The sequence below is a fragment of the Manduca sexta genome, unplaced genomic scaffold (genome assembly GCF_014839805.1).
Source record: "Manduca sexta isolate Smith_Timp_Sample1 unplaced genomic scaffold, JHU_Msex_v1.0 HiC_scaffold_2197, whole genome shotgun sequence".
Classification (NCBI taxonomy): domain Eukaryota; kingdom Metazoa; phylum Arthropoda; class Insecta; order Lepidoptera; family Sphingidae; genus Manduca; species Manduca sexta.
In genome coordinates, this window is record NW_023593137.1 from 1 (window position 1) to 26,392 (window position 26,392).

General features: G+C 34.8%; 2 protein-coding genes across 2 annotated transcripts; one reads left to right on the forward strand and one right to left on the reverse strand.

Moving 5' to 3' along the window:
• Positions 1 to 3,883: 3,883 nt before the first annotated feature.
• Positions 3,884 to 10,607, forward strand: LOC119191986. Its single transcript, XM_037445840.1, has 4 exons — positions 3,884 to 4,175; positions 6,090 to 6,177; positions 7,184 to 7,331; positions 10,269 to 10,607. The coding sequence occupies exons 1-4, from the start codon at positions 4,076 to 4,078 to the stop codon at positions 10,563 to 10,565; spliced, it is 633 nt and encodes a 210-aa protein (XP_037301737.1). The 5' UTR covers positions 3,884 to 4,075; the 3' UTR covers positions 10,566 to 10,607.
• Positions 10,608 to 16,455: 5,848 nt separating this feature from the next.
• On the reverse strand, positions 16,456 to 26,391 carry LOC119191987 (arf-GAP with dual PH domain-containing protein 1-like). The gene is made up of 6 exons (XM_037445841.1): positions 26,234 to 26,391; positions 23,019 to 23,192; positions 20,030 to 20,206; positions 17,901 to 18,136; positions 17,077 to 17,271; positions 16,456 to 16,729 (listed from the first exon to the last, which is right to left on the reverse strand). Exons 1-6 carry the CDS (start codon positions 26,389 to 26,391, stop codon positions 16,665 to 16,667), a joined length of 1,005 nt encoding a protein of 334 aa, XP_037301738.1. The 3' UTR covers positions 16,456 to 16,664.
• Between the last annotated feature and the right edge of the window lies 1 nt (position 26,392).

The following is a 26,392-nucleotide window of genomic DNA, read 5'->3' on the forward strand; positions in this document are numbered from 1 at the left end:
TGCTCATCTTAATAATTTCCTATCCCTTCCGCCACTTTCCCTAACCACATCTCATACTTTCCACTTACCTTCGGGCCCCTTTAGTCGTTAGCCGTGGATTCGTATACCCATTTACATGTTTCCCCGGTTGTCGACTACAGACGCCTGCAAAAGAAACTTATTATACATATTATTAATAATTATTTATTAATGAGAACACTTCCTTGGTGCAGTGGCATGATTATAAAAACATAATAATGTGGCTAATATGGGCTGTTATCAACGGGGCCCGAAATTAGATGCTCAAGTTTGACAATAGGTATGGAATTTTCTAAGAAAATCTGGCAGGCTAAAACCAAATCGAGTCCTTTTTCACCATGCGGGAATAAATTGCAGCGAGAACAGCTAGGAGTGAGATAAAGGCAGCACAAAGAGACATAATTGATAGTTTAAGACATTGATTATTTGTCCTGATTCTACCTAGTCTTGCCATAAATATTGTAATAAAGAAAAAGAAAATTGTTAACTGCAAATAACATTTATTACTTTTACAGTGTGTCAGTTTAATACATAAATATAAAACAATTAAAAATATAAAAGCTTATTCGAAGTGGTCTCCATTGGCTGCAATACAGTCCTTTAAACGATGAGGCCAGTTATCAATAGAAGCACGCACTCTTTCCATGGGAAAATTCTTCACTGCCAATCGTATAGATTGTTTTAGGGACTCAAATTATCATGGCGTTTAGAGCAAGCTGTACTCTCTAAAACTGACCACAAATCATAATCCAGCGGATTAAGATCGGGACTAGACGACGGCCAGTCTTCAGCTCTGATGAAGTCCGAAACGTTCGATTCCAACCAAGACTGCGTGGACCGAGCTTTATGACCCGGCGCCGAGTCTTGCTGGAAGGACCATACTTGGTTATTGAACATGGTGATGTTAAGGGGCTTAACTACCTTCTCAAGAATGGTATCTTGATACACTTGTGCCGATGTTTTGATACCTTTTCACAAAAATATGGCTCAGTCACTCCTTCATAGCTAACACCCCACCAAACCATCACTGAAGTCGGATAATGTCCACGTTGCACTCTGTCGACTAATTGGGAAGCTTCCTTAGAGCTTTGAGCATAAATACGGTCATTTTGTTTGTTAAAATGTTGCTCAATTGTAAAATTTTCTCATCCGTAAACAAAATTTTTCTGTGACCTCCCTTTGCGTACCGCTTCAGTAGTTGTTTCGATTTTACCACCCTATTCTTCTTTAAATTATCAGTTAAGAAATGGCCAGTGCGTCTCTTATAGGCTGCAAGTCCTAAGTCATCTTTTAAAATACGCGACATGGTTCTAGGTGCTATCTTCATTTCCCGAGATAAAATCTTTTGCTTTCGGACAGGATTTCTTCGAATTCTTTCCCTTACTGCTTTGACCACCTTTTTCGTACGAACACTACGTGGACGGCCAGATCTTTTCTGTCACAAACAGAGGAGGTCTCATTGTACCTATTAATAGCCCGGTACACAAACATTTTACTAATACCAAGTGTATGGAGAGTTTTAAAATTGCATTTGGCTCCATACCTACTTTGTGTAATGCTATCACAGCGATTCGGTTCTCTTTATCACCCCACACCATTTTAATATCGCAAAATATTTTACAATGTATTGGCGCCAAAATGAGAAAACACAATGAACAATCGTATAAAAATGACAGATTCGAAATTCAAATGTAATATTTTTTTATAATTAAGTGTAACAGTATTTATGGCCAGACTAAGTAGTTAAAAATCACTTTAAAATTTAATTTAATCTCTCAATAAACTACATCTCAGCTCGGCTTGTAATAAAACAACACGAGATTTATTTAATGGTTATTTTAAAGATTCCGTGCTATCAATTCACTGTGTAGGTATACGTGTAAGTGGAACAAAAAACAATATTTGTTAAGAAAACAGTAGGCACCGCCGTAAGTCACACTGGATGGCGCTTAAAACGAATCACTTTTCGTCGGAACGGTTAAATTCAATGCTTTGATATCCGCCACCTGGAGCGACTAGGGCTGTCGCGTTTAGAAAATGTATAAATTTAAATTAAAAATATATTTTCTTCAATATCTATGAAAATGTGGGATAGTATTTTATTATAATATGTCTTCAATTCGTATCTTGTATTTAATTCAAGGTGACTTACTTCAAAAAGTAAAGTACCTAGGCACTAGCTACTATTACTGCTATCATAAAAAAATTGAGGTAAGTACCTATATAAAATATTAATTTTAAGTACAGATCGAGTCGACAGACAAGTGATGAAATAAAATATATAAGCAAATTAGGTATTCACGTTCTATAATAATATGAAAGCTGTGAAAAGACAAAAGGGTTTTGAATTAAAGAGAGTTAGATTTATACCAGTGTGTCACAACCCTAAGCACATCCTATTTGCAGCAATCCGTCTAACACCTCTCAGACGGAACCCTCGGCGGTACTTGATCTCATCCACAATTAGGGCCGCGTGACGTGCTTGAACAAAAACGTAGACAGGAAATGCACCAATTTTACTAATTTCAATAATTAAGTGTAAATTAAATTTTATTACAAATATACGTGTGTAATGTTATTACATATACCTATATGTGTTCTATTACAAGCATGCTACATACATACCTACAATACTATGTTGGTTACAGTCGATGTTAAATTATTACTTGTCGAAATTTCATAAACGGTTAACATCTAAAAGATGTGCTACACCTGTACCCATTCTACTTTGATCATTTGGAGTATTTACACCGCCGCGCTGCGCCTGAATAATCTATAATATAGGGCTATGTAATACTAAAATGTAAGGCTATTGGGCATAGCACCGTCTGTTACTATATTAACATCATATTTTTTTTATTAATACACATTTGAGCCTTTACATTAGCCTTCTATAGTAATGCGTATCATAGCGTAACCTAAATCTAGCTACGTCAGCATAACGGTTACGTATTACCTGATAACCAATTATACTTATATAAGCCAATGAACGTAAAACAATATCGGTAAATGGAATAAAGGCGTCATTTGTGACGTGAAAACACGTCATGTGTAGCACGTGTTGTATTCCGATAAAGTATTGAATATCGCGGAAGCGCAACCTTTCTGACTTTACGTCAACGTTTTTATGTGACGGCGCTAATTGCTTTGCACTTCTGCGTGACACGTTTTTCTTAAAAAATATTTCTTACCTACTTATTCTATTTTACCGCATCATTAAATAAAATTGGAATCATAATATCAGTTAACAGCATTACAGATCTGATGTAAGAATAAGTGTCAATTATTAGTTACGGGAAAATTAATTTGAAAATAAAAGCGAAAACCTATATTGCGATGTAAATAATCTAATTTTATATTTGCCGAATGAGGACCATTTGGTGCTTTCTAGACGCACTTGGGTTTAAAGTAAATACCTCATATTTTTTCTTCAGTATCTAAGCAGGTACTAAGTCATTTTACGACAAAGCCAGCCTTAAGGGGAAATTAATAATTAAAAATTTTCATTAATCATGTAGGCATACCAAAAAAGCTTGTGACAACTCAGAATTAAAAAAATAATCATTAACTTAGACTGAAAAATTAACGAATTTTAATTGTAGAGATGGCGGCTATGATATAGGGAAATTTCTCTAAGTTTATCATTTTAGTATTCTCTTTATTATATTAAATATCTGTATACTGTAACCATGCGTGTAGTTTCTTCGGTAACAATATAGAGAGTACATAATTCCTTATAGTTTAGGCTTCCTTATTTAAGAAATCGCTATAATAAATGAAAAACTATTTACCACAACCATAAATCGGATGCAACAAAAATATTAAAACATTCGTGTATTTATGTACTAACAACATCGTTCATTAGTCCAAGACTGATCCTGAATATTCCACGGGAGGGGCGAACGAAGGCGCCGCCCAACTTGCGGCTCGCCCGCCTTGCGCGCGCGCATCTCAAATGGGAACAGTCACGCTGAACGGCAAGAGGGTGGACCAACCCTTAATAATTGCGGTATATGAAAGGTTATAGTGCAGTGTTAAGTGATAAAAGTGCAATAAAATGCCTCGAAAACGCATGAACAGATCGCCGCCGGTTGAGAAAAGGTCCGATGATGCCGACGATGACGATTTTTTCTTCGATGACACGCAATCTAGTTCAGGTAATTTATTGAATTTATTGTGGCAGTTAACTTAATGTAAGTACTCTGGTAATTTAGGAAATGATAGTAGGCATTTTTTTAATATTTTAAATTGCTTTATTTTTTATTGCGCTAAAAGCGCATTTATATTCACTATCTATCGTTGGTTAATATATGCTTTTAATAATTTCTGAACATATAATTTTTTTTGATTATGTAGGTAAATCCCACACCAAATGTGTTTGTAACGCAGTCTTTGTTAAATAAACATGTGGTTATAGCACTACGATATCCACAATTAAGATTCTATAAAACTTAACTGCTTTGATCACTCTTTAATTAATCATTCAGCCACAAAATAATAGCACCAACTGATAGCGCATCACCATGGAGATTTGCCCAAGCAGATACTCTTATTTAAATTTAATTGCGAAATCCATAAAAGCTTCGTAATAATTTTGTTATCTTACACCTTAGTTCTCACAAATTCTATAAAAATAAAGAAAATTTTGGATATTTTTTATACAGCGGTTTCTGTGTTTTGAGTAAATTTGGCCAGAATCTGACATCCACAAGATGCTTTTTATCAATGAAAAGTAAATAATCACCGAGGGTTATTTTGTTTGCATTACCCATTTCAAATTCATACTAGAACGCTTTATACTAGAGTAGAAATATAACCACAATTGAACAACTTTAATGACACCGTCAAAGAACTATGCAAATTTTGTTCTTGAATAATTTTATTAAATAAAAAGAGAGTATGATGAACAGTTATAATATGGAGTACAGATTGTAGACTATTTTAAATTGAATAATTTAATAACTCTTTTAATTTTATCAATGCATTTGATACCCTACGGAGGCACTAACAGAATTTATGCCGCTTTAAACACGAAGGTTAGATTACGAAGTAGAAAGTAGAAACTAAGGATTTATTAGCGTACATTAGACCGTTTGCTTAGATACTGCATGGGTACGTTCCACCAGCAGTGACGGCGCTAAACGACGCGAAGCCCTGGCGTAGCAAAGAAAATATCCCCGGTTTTGATACTTTCGTCGGAAAGACCATAAAAAGTGCTCCAAGCTACCATGTGAGGCTCTTGTAAGCAGGAGGCCCTGGGCGGTTGCCCGGTTCGCCTCCCCCTATGACCGCCTCCGTCTACCAGTAATAACTAAGGAGCTCAACCATGAATAGGTATCAATGGACTAGTCTAGAAGTTCAATATTTTTAAGTTTCTGTGATACAACAAGCGACGCAAACATTTGTTTTAGTGGATAGAGAAAGAAATCACTCCTTTCATAATCTGATAAAAGCTAATTCAAAATCGAGTAAATATCCTAAATGAAGATAGCTTGAATGGGTCAACAGGGATGAATTACTCGTAGAGAATACGTGCGCTGAAACGCAAAAAAGTAATCTAAAGTGCCCTGCTACAACTAAACAACGTCTGTCAGTGACTTAAAAAATGCAAGCAAGATGTCCGTTGTCTGAGATCGGGATGATCGGAAACCACAAGGTGATATTATAACTCTTGATGTATGCCTCATTTAGACTATTGGCAAAATAACATGGAAAATAATTCGTACTCGAATGCACCCGATAAAAGCTGTATTCACTATACATATTACTCATATTCTTACCTATTCGTCTGTATGCAAATCTAATCCCTGAATTAGATGTTATATTTATATTGTATTCATTTTATTGGCCTCGTATAATGTTTTAGACACTTTATAGCAGGAAAGGCCTTTCACGCAGATAAAGTCGCGAATAACGTCGCGTTACGTCCTGCTTTAAGTCGACGGCATTATCGGAAAGATATTATGCTAAACAATGCAACAGTATTAGAATTAGTATTGTCAGTATTATGTGTAACGTCCCATGAAAAACTTCTAAATAAAAATACTAATATACTATAATGTTGTGTTTAGGGCGGAGTTCTCACGAACCGCAGCACAGAAATGCTGCTAACGCAAGAGAGCGGGCGAGGATGCGTGTTCTCTCCAAAGCATTTTGCAGGTAATGTAACTTGAGTCATAAGATCAGACGTAACCAATGATAGACATCTTCATAAACATAAGGCTTTAAACAACAATGTTTTACTTTTGTGTAGATAATGTTGTTTATGAATAGGTGTCCTTATAGTTTCCACTCTTGTGTAATGATTATGCCGTAAAGATAGGTATTCATGGTTCATCTCTCACCGAAACCATCATTGAGACGGGAATTCATCTTAAAATATAAAAATTGTCTTAAGTTATGTAAACTACATTGTAGAGTAAAAAATCGTGTCCATTATTGTGTACGCCTTTTAACATCTTTAATAAACCATACATTGTTACTTACATTCGACTTTAATGACTTGTTATCTTAAGTATTTCGCGTTATATCTACACGCAGAAACTGCTTATTTTGTGTTTTCTGATTTATTTATTAACATTTTTTTCCCTTGGTTATTGCCTTGGTGGCGTAAATATTTTACAATGGGAGTTTCGTGCTGAGGTCTCACGTTCAATCCCAATGATACTGGATTTTTCTATTCAGTTCTGACCTTGGAACTGTAACTAGTATATAAAAACAAAAATAGCAATAGGCACGCCCCCTTATTACTCGACACATAATATAACTAAGCGAAATTTGGGGCTGATAATAAATCTGCTTAGCCTCGAAAAACATTGCTAATATATGTGTCTGTATCAATACACTGACTGTTTTGTTATTTCTTTCTTTACATCAATTTTCTAAATAGAGAAACTAACAAAAGTTAGATCGGTTCTTAATTTAAAAAAAACTTTGTAGTTTCTAGGGTATAACAGCCGTCAAACAACTTGAACACACGACTGCATGGTGGCTGATTTTCTTTTATGGAAATGTAGTGATACGAAAATAACAAATTCCTCACGGTAGACTTAGTAGTCTCTCAACTCTAGTGAGTTTTGCCGGCAGTTATACCATACAAAAAATATTCTATATAGGTATAACTATAAAGATTATAATTTTAATTTAAACTAACAATGTTTCAAAGGTTAAAGACAACATTGCCGTGGGTGCCGGCGGACACGAAGCTGTCGAAGTTAGACACGCTGCGACTAGCGGCTTCGTACATAGCGCACCTGCGGGCTTTGCTGCACGAGCCACGCTCTGCGCACACGCCGCCGCATCCACTAAGCTTGGTAAGGCAGACGGCAATAAAAGAACTGTAATTATGTGTTTTATGTATGTAAAATCATACCGTGATAGAATGAAGAAAAAAATCGCAAATGATATAGAAATTTGTCTAATGTTACGTTTTCGATATTCTTTACATTTAACAAGATCATGATTATAAAACATGATCAAAATGTTTTGGTCATGGCCAAAAAACGCATGAAATTAAATTGAGTAATTAGATACTACTAGATATTATTCAAAATTCTTGACTCCTGGAATTGTAAAAATCAAGCGACGTGCTCAATATCCCTCTTCTATAAAAAATATCTTATATTACTGTTTGCCTACAAACAGAAACAAAGTCCACGCTGTCGCTAGGATAATTTGTTGACGATTTATCACGTGTCGACTCTGTCATCCCCTTAATTCGTTTGAAACCGCACGACGGGCAGCGCCCCGCCCGTGCAATGAATCAGTGGCGTGGCGAACTCCTATACTTTCTGTCATCGGCGGATTAGTGAACACGTTCCACGAAGGTCCTCGTACTGATCTATGGATTTGCATTTGAATGTGCCGTTTTGAAAACCATTTTGTCGTAAATGTTTTATCGTATACGTTGTCTTTTGCTGTTTTAAAGTATTTAAAATGAGATTTAAAAGTTATATATCATAGTATGCATTTATGAATGTAGGGTAGCATCATTTTTCTATCTTGAGAAATGATTATTTTGCTAAAATGCTGTATGCTTCTAAAAATACATAAAACCAATCTAAATATTTTTATGGGTTGATTCAACTTGTGTGTTCTTAAGAGAGGCCATCAACAAATAAACAATGACTATTTGGACAAAAAAATATTAAGAACTACTTTCCGACCCTTCCTTCAGACCATAAACAAAACCAAATATCTTGTCCAACTGGAAGGAACATGGAAACAACGTATAATAACAAACACGAAAGTTTTACGTCCCGCGCCCGCGCTGACCAAAAGTTTGCAGCTGTTAGCGAGTATAAATAAAATTTATCTCTGGACGTTAAAGAGATGCTCCAGTTTTATTGTTACCCTGTATGTTTCTTTGTCTCGTTAGATTCCTGGCGCATAGACAGTGATTACTTCTCGAAATTACAATATTCTTTATTCATATTAACCTCTTTTTGTGCCTCGGAAAAATCTTTCCATTTCGCATCTATCGTCGAACACATGTGGCGCGAAATATGTTTATTTGGACATAAAAAGTGCGGTCAAGTCATTGCTCAAATACGTGTCTATAATATTAACACTCAAGGCAATTGGGAGGTCTCGGCATATTTTTATAGCATAGGGCCAGGGACGTGCAAGTGGGTCAGTTGATGATTGTTGAAAACTACCGCCCATTGACGCAATAATGATAAATCTTCGAGATATTTGATCTTTGAGTAATATTTCGACAACTCGCAATGACACTAACTGTAGAAATCCCAACAGCACACTTTCTAAATAACGTCAGTTTATTAAGGTAATTTACATTCGTAAATAAGTACTTACTTTTAGTAATAGCGAGTTGATTCATTTAATACATATACAGTGATTAAAACTAATCACAGCGTGGCTCTGCGCGCCCTGTCTTATAAATATATAGCATAAAATTAGTTTTTAATTACCAAGAATAAGCCAAAAAAGCATTAACGTCAGAAACCGTTATTTGCTGCCGCTAAACACACATTGAAAAAAAAAAAACAACATACATAAATAGGATGTCTTACGTCGTCTACACACCACACTTCTTTTATACTAATAAAAAAACGCTATATATATCGTTTTAACAAACATGAATTAAGGTGGTAGCTCAAGGTCCATTTTCATACATTTTGTTTCGGCTTTAATCTGGGTAACTAAACAAGTATTGGCAAGTAAAGAATTTAAATTCACGTCTAGTTAGTGATTAGTTCTCGCAGTTGAACGAAAAACGTAAAAATAATTAATAATCATGGATATTTCTGCCTTTAAAATTTCGTCATATTAAATTTTAAAGGCAGAAATATCCATGATTATTAATTATTTTACGTTTTTCTTTCAACTGCGAGAACTAATCACTAACTAGACGTGAATTTAAATTTTACTTGCTAATACTTGTTTAGTTACCCAGATTAAAGCCGAAACAAAATGTATGAAAATGGACCTTGAGCTACCACCTTAATGTCAATATCCTACTTTAATCTGAGGTTACCGCAACAATTTATCGAAGTATGATGCAGAAAGGACTTGGTATAGTTTATCTACTTCTAGGGAATTCCATTCTGAATAAATGATATAGTAGTGCCGTGCTAAACTCAAAAAAAACGAAATCTTGATTTTTATGTCGTCAGATAGCTTAAAGAAATACCCATCCAATGAACTTACCCAAATAACTGAATTTTGTTTAAAACTTGTTAAAAAAAACCTTAAAAGAGTTTCTCTATCTCAGTTTTATATATAAAACTATATTTAAAAAACTTCGATTATCTCGAAATAAGGTTTCTCCGACATACCGCTTTTACGCTTAGAACGGCAGAGTAGGTGATACGCAACAAAAACTGGACTTATTGGTGGTATGTGATGAATGAACTCTATAATAATATCAACCTTGTATTATCCCACTGCTCGGAACGGGTCTGTCTGTATGGTCTGCGAAGGATAAGGCCTAAGTCCACCACTCTGGCCTAGTGCATACCTATTGACAGTCTTCATATGCCCTCAAAAGTCTTATAGAGAATTTGTCAGGCATGCAAGTTTCCTCATGATGTTTTCCTTCACCGTTAAAGCAAGCGATATTTTACAAATAATACACACATAATCGTAGAAAAGTCTGAGGTGTGTGCCCTTGGGTTTTGAACCTATGGACATTAGTCTCGGCAGTCAGTTCCCCTCCCAGAAGTATCACCGCTATAGAATAGCGGTATAATATGAACTGAATATTAAAGGTAAAATTGTTTTCATTTCAGGCCTGGCCATTCGCCTTCCAACATGGCGGCACATTGAGCTGTACTATTTCACAGAGATGGAACGTAAGCCCTCCTAGCAATGACGGCCAGAATTGTCGCTTACCGCCCAGAGAAAACACGCAAAACTGCCATGAAGGATATGGCCACGAATACGAAAATGACTATGACGAGAGATGTTATGATGAGATGACGAACGAACCCTGCCAGCCGATGCAATATTGTAATTATGGTTACAGAGAAAATTATTATGAATCGAGAAATTCTTACCAATCGGAAAATTTGATTAATAACGCTTAATATATACCAAAGATATATAAAATAAAAATAAATCTACTTTTATTGTATATTTTATTGAACATTTAAAAAATAGATTATTTTACCCCATAGGGTATTTGACTATGTTTGATTTTGTGCATTTTTAGTATGTAACAGCAATTCGTACAAAAAAGAAATCCTTCTGTGAAAACAGTATTAAAATTTGATAAGAAATGAGGCAGTAATTCAAATTTCAAATATTGCTACGTGCAGTAGTGGGCGTGGAGTCCCTACTCCATATCTCTATATTGCTTCATCTCTTTCTTTCGTACGCATCGTAATGTCCAAGACGTCAAATGCAAGTATTTTGTCTCTTTTCTGTTTTTTGACACTCACCCCTACAACGAAATTTCAATGGCTTTTAACTTGTGGATTTTTCATTACATTTCAATGATTTCTTCTATTTTAAAATTTATACAACGTACATATTTTATAAAAGTTATAAAAATATCAAATACCCTATTATATTCTCAAACATAAATATGTAATATTTAGATTTTGAAAGATCAACCAACATGTCACGCGTAATAAAATATCATCGAGAGGTGAAGTGGTAACTCGATATTTAACAAAGTGAATGTCAGGACGGTTCGCTAAGCCTGACACAACAAACAAAAATAGTTGGCAAAAAACTTGCGGAGACTTCTGATCTTTCTTCTTAGAAAATATTTCATTATTTTTTGGATGTATTTCGCTGGCTCACTATTACAAGATTCTATGTCATATTTTATGTTCAAATTGAATTATATAAGTATGTAACATTATTCTAAGGTTTTTTCAATGAAAGCTTCCGAAAGATAAATAATGGGAGAACCATAGAGAGAGAGAGAGAGAATTATTGTCTTTTCTTATTTTATCAACATGAATTTTTTTTATGTTGTGTTTGCAACAAGTAAAAATAAACATCGGATCATGTAATGATCCCTTATTTAGAAATATAAAAAAAACAGCGCAAAGCATGGATTAAAAAAAGTAAGTTCAAAACTAAAACCCCACCACCACTGAAAAATTATGAACATAGATAAGTACATAAACCTCCTTTTTGATTTTTATTTTTATTGGCTTCTAATTCTCGATTATGTTCCTTTCAATTGCGTTTTATTGAATACTTCTTATAAATGTACCAAGAAATATTTTTCTGTTTCTAATTAGCAACATTAAAAATCACCTCACCTTTTTTTTATCTGCCTTGCGGAACACCGACATATTTCTTGGGCAAACTCCGCCCTAAAAAAATATAGGTTTTTGGGTATGCTTTGGTGCAGCCCAATAAAATATAAGTATATCGTTTTTAATGATTTGGTATTGATAGTAAAAGTCTAATTTTGTAAATAAAGAAAACATGTTGTTTTGGATTAATGGAAAACTTATGGAGTACTTGTCGTACAAAAGGCATTCAGTCCAATTTTATGAAGAAAAAACACATTTATAGCAGGTGAAAAGTTTATTTTATAAGTATTAAAATTATTAATAGTATGTATTATGCAAGAGCACGCTACAAAATAATGTATAATTTATTTACAACAAAATAACAATAATGTAAAACCTTAGCGAGGCATGTTTTGGTAATTTTTTTAAAATTAATAATAGAAACTTACAACTAAAGCCGAAAATGATAAAACAATTTCAAAATACAATGTTTCATAAACAATCAATCCATTACGAGACACATCAGTGGGTAGATAGTAACATATTGTTTAGTTTAAAAGCTACGTTATATTAAAATAAAAAAAAATGTACATTATCTAGGAAACATGCAAATTGCTTTTGTGGCATATTATTTTCTATTAATGCTTTTAATTTCACTATTCAATCTTTAATGCTAATCGATAAGAAAATTATAATTAGCAATTAAATTATCTAATTCATTTATGTTCAATGGCTCCTAAGTAAACTATTGTATCTGGTAAAATTGCAACATTCACATTTTGGTGTTTCGCTATCTAGGTACTGTTTTCTATCAAACCCATTTAAAAGTTAATAAACGAAAAAACACTTAATTAAATCATTTACATACTTTTTTAAAATGTTTTAGGAGTAAACAGTACCCACATATCAAAACGTTAAAAAACTTAATATTGCCATTTTTTCAGACGATAATTTACTTAGGAGCCATCGTTGTCAGTGAGTTATAAAATGTGATCTAATTTGCTCGTACTGGACAATAGCATTACGCGAATTCGATAATATACGATTCGTACAGACCATGTTAGAAATGTACACAGCGTACGTTTCACGTGTCTAGACTCTAATTATATTGTAAGAAAAATTTTGTGACATTTTAAAGACAGTTTCTGGTGTCGAAATTACAAAAGCTAAGAGTCATAAATAAATTGTTTTAAAATAATATTAATTATATCCGGTCTCATGAAAATAAATATAATATTAGTAATTGTCACAAAATTTACAGCATTATAAATGTGTCCCACAATGTTCTTAGCTTAAAACTTCCGGATTTCATTATTCGTAGGGCTCTATTCCGCCTACGGGACCGCATCCGTCTATTTACAAATATTCATTATTATATTACTATTTGACCCGACAGACGTTGTCCCGTCTTAACTATGAATTTGCAGCTCACATTCTGTCAATCGTTAACAGTTATTTAAAACAATTGACAGTTATATAAAATTAATATTGTCGTTAATTTTTCTTAAATTTTCTAATTTCCCGCGCAATTTTTTTCAATTTTTTCTTTCATAAGAACCTTCTCCTGACAATAAACATAACAAAAAAAAATGTGAAATCGGTCCAGCCGTTCACGCGTGATGGCGTGACCAAGGGATATAGGGATTCGTTTATATAAATTGGCATTAAAACTCTCCTTCGATTGACGGATATACCCCCGTAGGCGGAATAAGCCCCTTGAGCATACCTGAATATTTACTATTATTGGATAACTGACTTAAAATCAATTACTGTTACGGTATTTACTAATTTACTATTAATCAAAATTGTTATAAAGCCGTAGTTATAATGAATCGAGTGGGGAGAAAACCTAAACAGTATATTAGACATGTCCAATTTGTTACTAAGTATCCACAAGATTTAGTCTAAGTTGCAATAATGACAAATCATTATCAATTCGATCTAAAAGTTGATTCCCTTTGGCGCATGCGCATGACATGTCTAAATCTTTCAACTCTATATCTATATGATTATATCTATAGAATCAAACACTCGCACACTATTTACGGCTAACTATGAATTTAATTCATGCAATAACTAACCAATTGTAATACGCCAAACTTGTAGCTAAACTTTAGGTACGGTATACGTAATACATTATCTATTTCACCATGTTTTTGGTAGCCTCCTAGCTTCAAATTCACGCTATAACTATACTAATTATATAATTTATTTATAAGATATACTCACTCCTTTTATATTGATTATATATATATATATATATATATTCCCGTTGATATATTCGGGGTATATGAAGCCTTCGTCTTATTGACTGTAACTTATATTATTTGAAGCATTGCGAAAAATATAAGTACAATATGTGAATATAGTTCTCGATCGACGAGTTCAGTTCAAAACTCGTAATAGAACAATAATGCAGAAATCATTCGCCATGGTTAAGATCAGTATTTTTTTCTGACAAAGCAAAACTAATTAAATTATCAGTTTAGGCTTACGTCACGCAATAAGAATATTTTGTAGGGATAGTATAAAAAACCTGTAGGAAAAATAGGAAACAGCCAATTTCCTTTTTAAATTGGAGCTGTCAGTTAAAATGTCAAATTTAAAAGCAACAAGTCAGTTTAAATGAATCGTTAATTAAAATTATATTTGATAAAAAAATCAATGTTAATTAATAAAAATATTGAAGCCCGATTGAACTTTGTCAACGATATTGTTTTTATTTACTTCACGACCGATCTGGGTAATCAAATTTGAAATTCATGCTTCTTTATTGCATTACTAGATCCATACTTCAAACTGTATTTAGTATTTGATCCAATAAGATATAACGATCACTGCGAGAATATATAAAAAATATAGTACGTAGTTTATAAGCGTTCAATTCAAACAACTTATACGTAGGATGAGTCATTGGCCGATTGGTCAATAATCGTATAACAGTGACGTAGTTTATTCTTAACTGGGTACGAAAAATCAGCTTACTTACTGCAAGATTAGGAACTGAGGAAAATATACAACTGCAAAAAGTAAAAACTGCAGCTAAAAAAAGAAAAAAAAAATCAATGAATTGTGTATGTGTGTGTGTGTGTGTGCCCACACGCAGCGCAAAAAAGTTCCAGTGACGTCAGCCATACAACTCACATGCAAATCGAGATTAGTACGTGATGCAAATAAATACTTCGATAGCTTCAGAATATCCACACGATTACTATTCACACGATATAAGGCTGATTACAAACGATAGTATTACGACGGATCTGTCAATTGTCTCCGGTTAAATAACCGGACCTTGATCCGACGGGTATCATGATTTAGGGTCTAATTTAAAAGATACCGAGTAAATACTTTAGTATCCGACGTTACGTCTGCCACAACTGTGCACCTATAGCAACTATTTGGTGTAGATATCTTGGCTAAAGCAAATGCCACTATTGATTTCACTAATCTGCATTTATAGTACACCTTGAATAAGTTTCGGTGCCGAATTAAATATTGGCTTTTATAAGTTTGCAGTTTTCACTGACGGTCAATTAGATCCGGTCGAAATAAAGTTAATTAGCCCCTAGATTTTAAAGATATTGCATGAAGCGATCAGCTCGATACTGTTTCACTAGCGAACGATTTTTCTTCTAGAGAGTACTAAGATTACAATATGAATATATGATCCCTATAGATTAAGTGAACACCACAATCAACGAAATATAAAACTATTTTTAATACTAGATTTTTTAGTGCACAAAAATTAAAATTCATTTATTTTGGCCATGTTGTTTGCGACTGTACACTCGGAAATAATGACCCCGTAATTATTATAAAACCTTTAATATTTTCTCATCTGTGAATATTGTTCTAAATAACAATAAAAAAAAAAAAATGTTTATATATTCATAAAGCAAAACACAAATGTTTATAGTAATGCATTGTTTCATTGTGGTGTCCAATAATAACGTACATTAATATACCATACCATATACAAAGTCCCTGTAGAATGTCTTTTACCATGATTAAGAGAGCATTATTGTGATTTTTAACGCATTATCTAGTGTACTCATGTAAGAGATAAATATGTTACCATTACACTTACTCTACGTACGTGTATAAATTACCTACGATTAGGTATAATGCATTATATTGTGCGTAATACCTTTAAAACCACGACGACACATCAATAATACACACGAAAAATAATTTAACACACATAAAATTATCGATTCAGTCCAATCACTGTGTTAAATACAATAAATTAAAATTAAATAGGCTTACATAATTGTAAAACTAAAACATGGTTCGTGTAGTTGTTGATTTTATTTACAGTCAATGTTAAAAATTAAATTCTAGTCCCATTGGACGATGCGGCAACGCGGTGCTTTGTTTTTTCTATTCTAGTCAATCGACTATTAAAACCAGTGAATTTTTAGCTCAGTAAATTCGACTCCACTGTCAGCAAAAGTCAGTATCCTAACCCAAATTGCATTCTCTAAATAAAAATTTACCTACACTTATAGCGTACATCAATCTGACTCATTGCTGACAGTAAGTCATGTGCTAAGTGAATTGCCCTAATTAATATGTTTACTTGAATAGCCCTATGCTTCTTTGTTGAAATAATTATATCCGACCGCACACGGTATCGTTAAAAAATTCCACGGAATTAATGTATACGCCGGACCCGTAAAGTAACACCAATTATAAGTATACTTAGTACAGGGATTTGCTAATTGGTCCTCATTCCGATCCGGAACGGACCGGCTCGTGTGCGGCCGCCCTTATCGCCTGCGATAAATAAAACATTGTCAAAGCGATAGAAAGCTACCGCGTCGCTACCAGCGCGGCGTCCGGCACTAAATAATTTATATTAAAACGTTGCAGTCAGTTCCATTAAGCACATGTCGGAGCTGTGCATAGCTTCCTTGTATTGATTTTATGCAACTACCTCCCCGAGAATATGCTGATTGGGTTCGACGTCGCGCGCTTCCTGACCAGGATTGCTTCAACTGAAAATAAAACAAGTTTTATTGTTGATATTAAAACTAAATTGGTGTCCGTCATGCTAGGGCCACATTGGCAATTGTTAACAAAAAATTACGAAAACATACTTTGAATTTTAACGCAAATTGAAATGTAAATTGCCGAATGCCAAAATTGATGCATTTTGTTTATAGTTGAATAATGAGATGAGCACAACGCCGGATGTTCGCTGTCAATATTAGCCATAATAAAGTCAGTTTGAACGGATTGCAGTTCAATTCAGTTGAACACAGTGAACGTTCGGAACGCCAAATCTAGATGGTCGGTCAGTATGGATATATGGATATGGATGGCGGACGGTCGGAGTGGTTACCGAGCGAGTCCTGCGGCGTGACGGGGCGCTTGATGGTCTGCTGCAGCACGGCGAGCCAGCCGTCGCGGTCGTCGTGCGAGGTGGCGGCGAGGCAGTACGTGCGCTCCGGCGTCACCAGCTGGAACGGGAAGCGCGCCTCCTTGCACCCGTTACCAGTGTTGGACACTTTGATGCAGTAGCCGTTTGACTCGTTGCCTGGAAATGTGTAATGTATTTGATATTAATTGTTTAATTGTGTTGTATAAGTTATCCATATTATCAGAAGTCTGTATGTTTGCCTATAATTAACTATAGTCTAATTAGGTGTTGCTCTAACTAGGTGCGTCTATGTGGAAATTAAACTGAACTGTGCATGTTCTAAGATAAAAGTAATCAGAATATTAATTCGGGACATGGTCTATTTTTGTGTCAAATTATATCGAAATACGAACTGTATTTATAAAGTATACTTACAACAAACATACAACTATCTCCAACTCACATATTATATTCCGATAAAGTACATAATAATACTACATATTATTTCGTAAAAATTTTCCACCAAGTAACACCTAGACCTTAAACTTAGTAACAACTCTATATTATCCAAACCTCATCCTAACACTATTGAGGGTAGGACATTTTATCATCCCCTGAATAGCGAACACAGTATAAAACCCGCCATAGCGGTCCACGTAAGTGTGTCGCATTCCGAAATCAGCCAATGTATTTTCCGATTTCAAAAAATCCAAAAAACTTATGTCGATTGGTGAAAAACAAATATCTCTCGTCTCACTCTGTCTCTACCCCACTCCACTTACCATTAGGGGAAATGAATCACTTACCAACAAATATCTCGCCTTTCGGATACGCGTCCAATGGCTCATCGTGGTACATTAACTTCCTATTGTCGAGAGTGAACCAGCGGCGTCGGTGAGCGTCCGAGGCCCGCGGCCCGGTCTTCCACAGCCAACCCTCGCGGGCGAAGTCCTTCGGCAGACGCAACACCAGGTCTGATTGAGGGGTTGATGGGAACGCCACTTGGAGTAGGTGTAGTTGGGCGCATCGGATTGCTGTATACCTGTAAATGACAAATACTTATTGGGAAAACAACTTTATTACAATGATATGTGTTCAATCAACAGTTTACCATACGCTTATTATTTATTTAGATTATAATCTATTATCTTATTTCTGTGAATGATGTGAGGAAATTTTGGTAAAATACCTTTAGTTACAAAATATTGTGTAACAATTTAAGACGAGATCCCGCTACTATGATTCATGTCATTAAAATATATTTTCTTCAACTGTCTATGGATTTGTGATGATTTTTTTTTCATTTTTACTATATTTTTATAACGAAATTGTATGTTATATTTGAAGTACGTACTAAATTATAAATCACATGAAGCGATGTCTTTTTCAGTGAAAATTTTCAATACCGAAAGAAAATAGGGAATAAAAGGAAAAAACGGGAATTATTGTCTTTTCCAAGTTTTATAATATCAGCACTATATTATATACTGTCCCACTTCTGAAAACGAACCTCTTCTACTTTTATTTTCTAAGTTTTACCAACTTGATAATTCAAAATCTAATCTTTTCCAACATAAATATAAATTAACATAAGGCCTTGTAAGAGTGAGTCAACGATATATAACATATTCTGTTCCAACAGGCAAAACAACAAAATACTTATTATAATCCGTTAAATTCATTATAAAGCTATACCAATAAATATTTTAATCATTGATTAACTTATTCGCAGTTGAGTCATTATAATACGTGAAAAAAAAAGTGTCAAAACAGTGATTAGATAAAAAAGCCTCGCGCACATGCTGTCAACTTAACGCCGAGAAACATTAGTCTATGAGGAAACTAATAGTTTTTAAATAAATGATATTTCACAAATCTACTTATAGAACATTACCAATAACATACAATTTTACATTTCTATGGGACAGACATTGGACCGTTAAAACTATGAATCTCTCATAGCTGAATTTCGGCCACAGCGGCAAATCTCAACGGAGATCAACCAGACACGCAGGATTATATTATTCTAGGAATATTCCTACACTCTCATAGTCCGGTGAGACGGCAATTTGACTTGACCGGGAAGAAATTAGCCACAGGAACAACGGCTTTACATCCTTTCCGAGGCTCGATGGTCTCACACCGCCATGTTCCTGACTCTCAATTGCGACTGAGTAATTTTTTAAGATGTAAAAACCCAGTCACAATTATTTTTGGTTAGCCCCAGAATTCAAACCTAGGACCTCAGTTTAGTACCTATTCGTACCTTATACGCAATACAACTACGTTATTAAGGCAGTCAAAAATTATATGTCGTATCTAAGTGTAGACGGAATTCAGATACCCGTACTGCACAAGCAGGGTAGAAGGGGTATGTCGGAATTTTACTGACAAAAACGCCTGCGTGGTATCCAACAACACTTTAGAATGGCTCAGGGAATAAAAAAATCATCTTAAATTATGAGCCTGTTTTGTAATCAAACCCAGAACCATCTAAATCATAGTCATTAGACCTAAGGACTATTGCAGACGTCGCAAACCTTTTTAACATAACTTGCGAATTCGACTCGAATTTACCGGTTATTTTTAGTAGCAATATCTTACATAACGCGATTACATGTTATGACAAATAAGAACCTGATATATCATGTTAAATAAACGACATCACGCATGATAACCGATTGGATATTACAATGTCGCGATGCTCATCACATACTCAGAGCCGAATTAAGTTTAACACGAATATATTAAAGCTATTTGCTATTTTTTCATCGATTCGGTACATTTTGTTCTCTATTTCCCATTCTTACTTAAAAGTTAACGTACATAATCGAAATCTCGTCGTTTTGTGTTAAAAAACCAACGTCTTAATTATACTTAAACTACTTTATACTTATTACAAAATAACTTACCAAATGTTACAAATATCACTTACCAATTGTTTATAACCTCTGGCTCCTCATGGTACACGTATATGTGCCTCGTCGTCCCATCCTTCATAAAGGTCAGTTGCATTGAATTCATATGCCCGATCTTAGCCGGAGCGAACACTACGTTCAACTCAGACAATTTGAGAATGCCCTTAGGCTCCTTATTTTCTCTTACGTGGTGTCTGCGGAAGGTACGAAATAAATACCACAAAAGTTGCGCTATAAATTTTACAGTGCTTCCTAAACTTGACTATGTAGCTCATAATGATTGTGAATGTTTGACCAAACATACTGGCCAACATTGGTGATTATGTCAATTTGTGGACCACTGTCCATCACTGGTGCTACTACTTAATGTGACTCTTACCTGTTTCTCTCATACTTGTATTACTGAATTTAACTAAATCAAATAGTTTCTGGCTTTCACGTGACAATTTCTACATAGGTTATTTAAATCCATGGTTTAACACAAGTTAAAACATACATAAAATTAACAACAATGCAAGGCGAAGCGACACGGCCCTTCATTATGAGTTATTGTCGAACGTGAATACAAAATGAGATGTTATATGTGATGGATTGACGTATGCGACGGTCAGTGTGAACGGACGTTAAACGTTTTTTCAAGAAATCGTCGAATGTCGTCCTTACCTCAAGCGACCAAAGTTTTTGACTCGGAGACGATCGATTATACGACCGAGACAACCCGTTGTACGGCCGCAGCCGTCTGAAGCGGGGTGATACCTAAAGAACCAGTCCGGTAATGTTTAGCCGATGATAGTTTCACGATACACGTACGTACAACCTGACAAATGCCCTTTTAATTATATTCAAATTTAATGTCGGTGCCTATGAACATACTGCCGCTCTGCTGTGACCAGTGCATTATACAATACCTATTTTTTTTTATTGCTTTGAATGACGAGACGAGCTTGGCGTTCGCCTGATGATAAGCGATACGACCGCCCATAACCAGTAGAAACACTATTCAACACCTTGAATTACAAAGTATTGTTTGGTATTCCACTGCGCTCGCTGAGACATGAGCTGTTAAGTTTTATTATGTCCAGTAGTTACACTGGCTACAACGTCCTTCAAACCGGAACACAACAGTGACTACACACCGCTGCTTGGCGACAGAAATAAACATTGCATTAACTATGTAGTGTTTGTGAAATATTGCAAATAATTAAAAATGTGTACTAAAATTATTAGCATATTGCAAATGATGCAATGTATCACGAAATTATGACGATAAGTTTCGACTATATGTCTATATTGCACGTATTGTTTGTTTCAGTGTAAACAATAGTTGAATCAGTGGAAAATCCCGTTGGCATCTCTACTAGATTTATACAAAAATGCATCATCATCACAACCAATAAAATATTTATTACCAATCTATAATTAAACCGCTAGCATTGCTTTATGTTCGGTTTCCTGTTTATAGTTTCATGTCATAATAATAAAATTATTGGTTTACGACCAGTAGAACTAATAATTACGAGTTATATTATTCGCGTGTTATTTTTTTATTTTAATCATTCAATTTGTATTAGGAAATATTTTTATTACATAGAGATGTGCCTATTTTACGTCTCTAAAATAATTTAATCATTCAAATTAATCTCATTTAATTTTAATAACAAAACTGTATTTTTTTTTCAAAAAAGCCCATAAATTTTTTTTTTGTATAATAAAATATGGATCAATTCAGTATGTCATTTAATTAAAAGCACAATTTGTATTGCTAAATAAGATCACTTAATATGCAAATAAGGAAAAATCATGTGCCTTTTGTGTATTATCACAACGATTCAACTTTGCATAGTTTTATAACGAGCTTGCATATGTATTTATTTAAATACATCGTTTTTTGTTATTCGCGCTAAATTATAACATAGAAATGTCGTTAAACTAATGTACATAATCAATTCATACGGTAAAAAAATTACCATAAAATCTAAACGTAGAAATTCACGCATTATGGCTATTATAATAAAAACTCAACCGATTCGCCAATAAAGGCTGTATGGAAGATTTGTATGAGAACAGCGAGACAATCGGAAAACACGAGGCGACGTCCGACCTTCACAAAAACACATGCCTTATATTTGACGATACAATTTCGGACTAGAGCGCTAACAAAATTCCATATTAGCCTTCCAACAAAGTAAGGTGAAGGATTCTGTCGACGTCGGGCACGCCTGGGGACCGTGACGCGTCCCATCATGACTTAGTAACTGTCAAACAAAACTGACATCAATCTCATCCACGTCACAACATGCAAGAATTTCACAATTCGCCATCCTGTTTGCATAAATAATTACAACGACAGTGCGAAAACATCGCAGAGCAGTAACCGAGGCAAGTTCAAGATTACGTAGTCGGTCAATATTTGCACGAGACTCTTACGTAGAAGGCAATGAGAGGTGTGGAACTTTTCGTCTCGCCTACGTCACGAATTTAGCCACCGCGGCCGCCGACGGATTTATCAGATGCTTATCGCGTTGTACTACCGTATTATACTATATTATGCCTTTTTACGACGTAAGACGATATATATTACAATATTTTAATTGTAATTTTTTTTAGAAATAATCAAGCTTGTATCAAAAATGTTTTATTGATAATGAGCAAAACGTCTGTCACTCAGTTCGTCCGTACCTACCAATAAACCGTGTTTATTGCAGTTGCTAAGAGAAAATTATGTAAACACAATGTAACGTGTAAAGTAAACATTATCGCCTTCTTTATTGTCAACATCGTTTTATGTTAAATGTACGTGAGCAGGTGATAAGCTTATTAATTTTAGTACGATTTATTGTTAAGCGTATGAATGATGTTAACAAATCCTAAACAAAAACATTGTGAGTAAGCGGTAAAACGATGCAATGTAACATTTGTGAATACGTGTGAGACACATTAATGACGACATTTGAGCATAATTTCGAGCATTTGGCCAAACATTTGTTAGTTGTACATATAACTCACTTGAGCGTGTCCTCATTCTCGCTTAGGATAAACTTTCTGAGTTGGTAGCGGCTGTCTTCCTTGCCGCGCTTCATGAGGAACCCTTCCATGGTACCAGATAAGTAAGTCTGCCGTTCCGGATGACTGAACTCCTCTCGTTCGTATTTCGCACGAATCCATTGCTCGATCAGCACTCTGGAATAAAAGGAATATGGTCAAATGAGTCTCGTATGGGATATTTTTACTATCTGAAAACTTTAAAGCACGAAATATAAGCATTTTTTTCCCATTATACTTTTTAAATGATAATCGGACAATTCTTTAAAGCATAGAATCGAGAAAAATAATACTTATTAATTAATACTTAAGAACAACAGTAGATCTAAAATGATATGTCAAATAGGTTCCGACGTAAACAAATACGCAAATATTTTCAACTAAATTATTTACAAATTGCAAGTATATGAATTCTTTCGAGTCATCATGTCAGTCTTTCACAATGATTCGATTGTGGTGCGCCTAAAGTGGTCGACTGAGTCATATCGATATTTAATTCAAGGCCGGGAAGCTTGGCAATTCGTTTATTTAGTCTACTCTTGTAGACGATGTACCGCTGAACCCATTCTGATTAAGTTTTTACGATGAAATGAAATTGCACGGAACTATTGCCGTAATTTTAATAAAGTTTTTAAACATATTCAAGAATTCGTAACAGTTCACAATTCACATAAATATTCTTATAATTTGTTTACGCATTGCAATTGAAATACTAAGCATCATAATATTTAATGAATTCTTGGTAAAACTTTAATTAGTTTACCATTTGACAAGTTTCAACAAAATATTTATGTAGTGACTAATGTAATTAGCAAACATACATTATAAGTGTTGTTGCTATTTACGTTTATAAAACTCAATCTGCGTTTTGTATTTGAATTAACTTGAACATTGAACAATCTATAAAAACATTAGCATCTTTCCAAAAGGTACCATGACGTACCAGCACATAAATATGAACGAAATGCAACTTTGTTTTCTTATGAGTAAGATTGATATGCCCTTGTTCCCAAAACTGACTGCGTTCAGGAAAGTCATTATATAATTTAAGAAATTATCATCCTGAGTATGTAACTCTTTTATCCTTTGTAATTCCAGTGTAATGATAAATAATTAAGACATTTTTTCGTGTATATATGTATACTGATAACTACTAAGAATCTACAAATCAAATTTAAACTTCAGCCTCAAAGGCACACTAGCGCGGACACCGGAAGTGACCCGCGAGCGTGGTGCGCCTCGCGGAACAATACAAAATGGAACTATGACATAGCGTGTGAAAAGTTGACTATTTAGAGAGATAGATAGATAAGTTTATTATTGGAATAATAATGCATACAGGGAACAACAAAATAAAATCCAATTTATTTACATATAAGCAATTATTGCACTTATAATGGGCCTTCCATTCAACTATGCCGCAGTAACACCTATGCCTGCAGCGCTGGTTTTCAAGGAGATGCCCATGTAACGTCGACATCCAATACGCGTACACAGTTTTACACCTAATCCCAACTGCATAATAAGTATTCTGATTTTTTAATTATTTTTTTTTAAATCTTTATTTAAGGAGCTTGGTCGTTATTTCGCGACTATGTCGCTCCGTACGTCCACTTTTACCTGTGCCTACTAAATTTGGATGAAATCAAAATATTTTTTTAATAAAGCCTTAGCCTCTTTTGATACAGAAACCGACAAAAAGCTATTTATGCTGCCCACATTAAAGCTCAAAGTATGAGGCCCACTCCGCACACACTCCAACAAAACATGAAGTACGTCATCTCTGCTTTATTAAAGCTAATACATTTTCACGATAAATTACAAATGGTCTAGCCAATTTGCAGCATGATCTGAGGTAGTGGCACCCTCCCGGAAAACCGACAAAAAGATTGCTACCTATTAAAAATCCCTTTATCCACTGTTTTCCTTAAAGGTCATCATACGTAACACGCGACAAGATACTCTGGGACTTCCCGTACGCGCCGATGAAGACCACCGCGGGTTTTGGTTGGAAAGCCGGTGTAGGATATACACAGGAATAGGCACTCCATCCAATGCTCTCTCGAATGATGATATACATCCGAGTGTCGATATTGGGGCGTGAGACCGGTGAGACTAAAACACTCAGCCCACAATGGTTTTGTAGCGATCAAAAGCGTATTTTCCCCGCGCAAAAAGTAATCACATGACAAGAATGCTAGCTGCAATGATCACTGGTCTTTTACTAGTAAGTAGATCGCGTCTCGAGGAGAAGACTGCTGAATGACCTTGGAAAGGATCACGATCCGACTGAAGAGAGCGAACCCTTAGTCCTTTGCTTGGAGCAATTTTCTATCGGTGGGGCAATAAGGAACACAACGTTCTCCCGTTGTGAAAATCGGAAATGTGGTAAGTTCAAGTGAATACTAGCATTGTAGCCTAACTTTTGCTGCCATTTCACAACCACGACCTATTTGAAACTTATAGAGTAGTTGGGAAACACAGTTGCATACGTCGGCTTAGAAAGCAAATAATGTTGAACTCATATCAAGATTGGCGGCGTAAAAAACCCGTCATGTAAAATGTTTTCGTTTTTTATCACTTAGTTATTCCATGGGACACATAGATAATGATGTGGGTCAAGTTTTGTTATGGCCTCAATATGCTATTTATTTCTTTAAAACGTGTTTCGTCAGAAGCAGGAATGTGGAACGTATTATTAACTGCAATATTGTCAGTATTTAGTGTTAATTAGAGTATTAGTGTCGTAATGTGTGAATAGTTTGAATTCTTTGTTCAGTCATTCATAGTCGTCGTCTTAAGTTAGTTATTTGCAGAATATTTTTAAATTATGACAGTGATTAAAGTAATTAAAATACATTGTGTACTCTACTCGAAGGACGATTGTACATTTAATTTTTAAGTCTGGCGTGTACGGTAGCATGAACATAATTTATAAATAGAATAAAATAAATTGTTTCAATTTAGATGTTACTTTCAAATGGTATTCCGGGAAGGAACAAATCAATTCTACGAAACGCGGCCAACTATTTAATCTGTTTTTATCCTGTCCTAACAGAGTATATTGAACCTTATAATAAGTACAGTAAATATGAAAAATTACTAATCAGAACATGCCATCATCTGTGGCTGGTATCCATTAGGCGACAAAATCTCACCAACAAGCAAATGTTACGTACTGTGGATCGTTCCAGTTAGGTCTTCGATAGCACGGGGGCACTCTCTCCTCGTATTTGTTCTTGGCGGCTGCATTCCCTACTTCCTTCATTCTTTCCACTTGAGAGTCCTCCCATCGATCGAGCTTCAGATGCTTCACCTTGCTGATATGAGCCCCCATG